The sequence below is a fragment of the Scylla paramamosain genome, unplaced genomic scaffold (genome assembly GCF_035594125.1).
Source record: "Scylla paramamosain isolate STU-SP2022 unplaced genomic scaffold, ASM3559412v1 Contig5, whole genome shotgun sequence".
NCBI lineage: Eukaryota > Metazoa > Arthropoda > Malacostraca > Decapoda > Portunidae > Scylla > Scylla paramamosain.
This window is the reverse complement of record NW_026973670.1, coordinates 1,635,684-1,640,000: the sequence shown is the minus strand read 5'-3', so window position 1 is coordinate 1,640,000 and position 4,317 is coordinate 1,635,684. Positions and strand designations below refer to the sequence as shown.

The following is a 4,317-nucleotide window of genomic DNA, read 5'->3' as shown; positions in this document are numbered from 1 at the left end:
CTCCAGCAAAGGCCGCCACAATACTCTCCCCTTCGTTGGTAAGCTTGTTGGGACGCATCACTACGTAAGGCGAGTCAAATGCTGAGCGAAGGAAAGTTGCCATGGGTGATAATTTCATTGATATGATTTTTTTTATTGATTTGATTTTTTTTTTTTTTTGTGGTACCGTCCATAGCAGTGAATCGACCAGTGGAGATTTAATTCAAGGCCACGCTGTCATAATTACATTTCTGTGTGTGTGTGTGTGTGTGTGTGTGTGGTGTAAACCTTCCCTGTCGTGGCATCACCTTCAGCTTCCTCTAGCTTCACCCACCACCACCACCACCACTACTACGATTACTCCTCCTTCTTTTTGACCTAACCTGAGCTCACCACCACCACCACCACCACTACTACTACTACTAAAATATTTCCTCCTCCTCCTCCTCCTCCTTATAAACTACCACCACCACCACTACTACTACTACTATTACTACAACTACCACTCACCATACTGGCAGACGTAGGGAAGGTAGTCCAGTTCACAGCCTACATCATTCCAGAGCCATTTTCTGCCTTTATCGAGTGCAACACAATTCTGCTTTCCGTTGTAATTGTTCGGCTGCGCTCTCCCCCACCTCGGAGTGTCGACTACTGTGCCTGGAAGTTCACCAACACTCAGAATTTAGTGAAGATTTTTCTCTCTCTTTTTACTTGTGTGTGTGTGTGTGTGTGTGTGTGTGTGTGTGTGTGTGTGTGTGTCTATTATCTATCTTTTCGTTGACTTTGTGTTCATTTTTCAGCTCACCAAACCGTAGTAGTGACAATAGTACTTGGAATGGTCGACTATCGTACCTGGGATAGTCACCAATAGTCACGGATAGTCAAGAATAGTCAGGGATAGCCAAGATTAGTCAAGGATAGTCAAGGATAGTCAAGATTAGTCAAGGATAGTCAAGGATAGTCAGAGATAGTCAGGGATAGTCAAGATTAGTCAGGGATAGTCAAGATTAGACAGGAATAGTCAAGATTAGTCAAGAAGTCTCAGATAGTCAAGAATGGTCAAGGATAGTAAAAAATGGTCAGGAATAGTCAAGGTTAGGTTTGGTTAGGTAAGGTCAGGTCAGGTCAGGTCAGGTCGGATTAGGTTAGGTTAATTATTACATCAATAGTCACAAAATAGTACGATAGTTAACAAACAGTACGATAGTCAACAAATAGTACGACAGTCAGCAAATAGTTAGTCAACAAATAGTATGATAGTCAAGAAATAGTACGATAGTCAGCAGTCAAATAGTCAACAAATAGTACGATAGTCAAGAAAATTACGATAGTCAACAAATAGTATGATAGTCAACAAATAGTACTAGTCAGCAAAGTCAGTCAACAAATAGTACGATAGTCAACAAACAGTACTAGTCAACAAATAGTACGATAGTCAACAAATAGTACGATAATCAACAAACATTACTAATCAGCAAATAGTACGATAGTCAGGAAATAGTACTTGCCGTCAACCCAGCGCCACGTTCTTGACACAAATTCTGGATCTTTCCTCACTCCTACCCACACCAGGTCAGCCTTGAGGTCAGCGGCGCGGGTGGCCAGCTCTGAGGTGAGGTAGGAGTGGGTGACCTCTCCCATGCCGTGCGCCAGGTCAGAGGAGTTGGCGGGGGAAGACTGCTGGCACCTTTCCCTCGCAGCGTCAAAGGATACCCCATCATCCACCTGGAAAATAAGTACTGGGTTGCTTGTCTGGCTTGGAAAATATGTACCGAGTTATTTTTTTTTTTCTTATAGATATTTATTTATTTATTTATTTTTTTTTTTCTTTTTTGCTTGGTAAATATGTAGTGGATTTTTTGTGGGTTTTGAGCTGGAAAATATGTACTGCGGTGGTTTTCTGGCTTGGAAAATATGTACTGTGGTGTTTTCTTTTTTTTTGGTGAGTTTTTATGGGTTTTGAGTTGGAAAATATGTATTGAGATGGTTTTTTGTAAATTATTTTGTCATTTTGAGGTTTTTTGACTAGCCCGTCATGTGTTTCTGGAAGCACAAAGTAATGAATTCAGTGTTTGGCATGCTGACGTAAGGGAGAGTTATCTTTGGTCACCGCTTCTTGCTTGGGCTGACAAGACGGCTGTTTGTTTGAAAAATAAATAAATGAATAGATAAAATAAAATATTGTATTGACGTGATTTGCGATGCCTGGGAAACGTACAGGCCACGGTGGTGTTGACGCAAGGTGACGGAAACCCAGCAAGGAATTAACTGACATATTTCTCTTCTTCCTGTGCTGTATAAGATGTCGGACAAAATCACAGCCACACGGCTTTCTGAATACAGGGAAAGGAATTGGCGATTTAGTAACGCTCAACATGGATGCAGGTCTGCGCTCTCTACTGGCACAGCCCTCGTAATTCTCTCTAACCAAACTGTATGACCTAGCCTAATCTAACCGAACCTAACCTAACCTAAGCTTATTTACCCAAGACCTTCGATAGGGTACACCATGAGACACTGAAGTAGAAGTGTTGAAATTTGAACACTGATCGCTGTTGGTCCCAGAATGACCTTGAAAACAGGACACAGGGAATCATGTATCGAGCAAACTTAGTGCAGCGTCTGGTGTTCCACAGGGATCAGTGCTTGGCCACATTCTTTTCCTCATTTATGTTAGCGATGTTTCTGACTGCGCCGCGTCACAGATGGCCAAGTAATGCGATACGTCGGGGACATCTCGGCACACTCACTGCGGCACCATCGCCAACACGCAGGACTAATTGGAGGAGTTGAGGAGACCCTGGCTAATTGTATCCTCACGTAAATGTTTTTTATTATTATTAAACGCATCTAAAACACAGGACACACGACACAGCACAGATTCCCCTTAACGCTCTTGATCACGTCGACACCACCACCACAGTGACAGGCACCTTCATAGAGAGCCTTGCTATACCGTTTGATAATTTCTGCATTGATTCAAATATTCACACACATACATGAAAAGTATATTGCCAAACTGATGTACGTAACTGAGAATAAACTTTGACTACTACTACTACTACTACTACTACTACTACTACTACTACTACTGCTGCTGCTGCTGCTGCTACTCACCCGGAATTCATAGCAAGTCTTGTTAAAGACGCCGACAGTAGTTAGGGACGCGGTGGGGGAGCACCTCTCCTTCGCGAACTCTGGAAGTAGTAGTAGTAGTAGTAGTAGTAGTAGTAGTAGTAGTAGTAGTAGTAGTAGTAGTAGTAGTAGTAGTAGTAGTAGTAGTAGTAGTTTAGAAAGAGGAGAACAAGGAAAAGAACAGAAATATAACAATAATAGGAGGAGGAGGAGGAGGAGGAGGAGAAGTAAAAGAAGAACAAGAAGAAAAAAGAGGTGGTGAAGAACAAGAATAACAAATAAAATAAACAAGAACAAAAAGAACAAGAGGGGTAGAACAACAACAAGAGGAGGAGGAGGAGGAGGCAGCACACACACTCAAGTAAAAGTGTGTAAAAAAGAACAAGAAGAAGAAAAAAGAGGTGGTGAAGAACAAGAATAACAAATAAAATAAACAAGAACAAAAAGAACAAGAGGGGTAGAACAACAACAACAAGAGGAGGAGGAGGAGGAGGTAGCACACACACTCAAGTAAAAGTGTGTAAAAAAGAACAAGAAGAAGAAAAAAGAGGTGGTGAAGAACAAGAATAACAAATAAAATAAACAACAACAAAAAGAACAAGAGGGGTAGAACAACAACAAGAGGAGGAGGAGGAGGAGGCAGCACACACACTCACCCTCAGTACTAAAGGCTTGTACTTCACACAAGGCCAGGGCATTCTCAACCCCCACCGTCTGTAGGGAAATGTATCTGCCTCGAAGTGGGATGGCGCATGAAAAGTCCCGCTCCACACCTTGTTCTGAGAGAGAGAGAGAGAGAGAGAGAGAGAGAGAGAGAGAGAGAGAGAGAGAGGAGAGAGAGAGAGAGAGAGAGAGAGAGAGAGAGAGAGAGAGAGAGAGACGGGTGGGTGTTGTTAGGAGTGTCGGAGAAGGAAGGGGGAGACAGAAGGGAGAGTGGGAAGGAAGACATAAATAATAATAACAATAATAATAATAATAATAATAATAATGATGATAATAATAGTAATAATAATAATAATAATAATAATAATAATAATAATAATAGCACTTTTCTCAAGATCAAGATTTTTTTTTTCAACGATATTTATTTTTTGTCTGTTTATTTTTTTCCTTTCTCAAACAGGTGGGTCGTGTTCAAATTCTCTCTCTCTCTCTCTCTCTCTCTCTCTCTCTCTCACTACTACTACTACTACTACTACT

The 4,317-nt window shown here is 41.4% G+C and overlaps 1 protein-coding gene across 1 annotated transcript in view; it reads right to left on the bottom strand.

Moving 5' to 3' along the window:
* The window catches only part of LOC135096617 (C-type lectin lectoxin-Phi1-like), a 4,179-nt gene extending 364 nt beyond the window's left edge, over positions 1-3,815 (bottom strand). Inside the window, exons 1-3 of the mRNA XM_063998246.1 lie at positions 3,774-3,815; positions 1,491-1,707; positions 490-639 (exon numbers count right to left, since the gene is read on the bottom strand). Of these exons, the coding sequence (XP_063854316.1) occupies positions 490-639; positions 1,491-1,707; positions 3,774-3,815 (409 nt within the window). The remainder of the gene's footprint in view (positions 1-489; positions 640-1,490; positions 1,708-3,773) is intronic.
* Between the last annotated feature and the right edge of the window lie 502 nt (positions 3,816-4,317).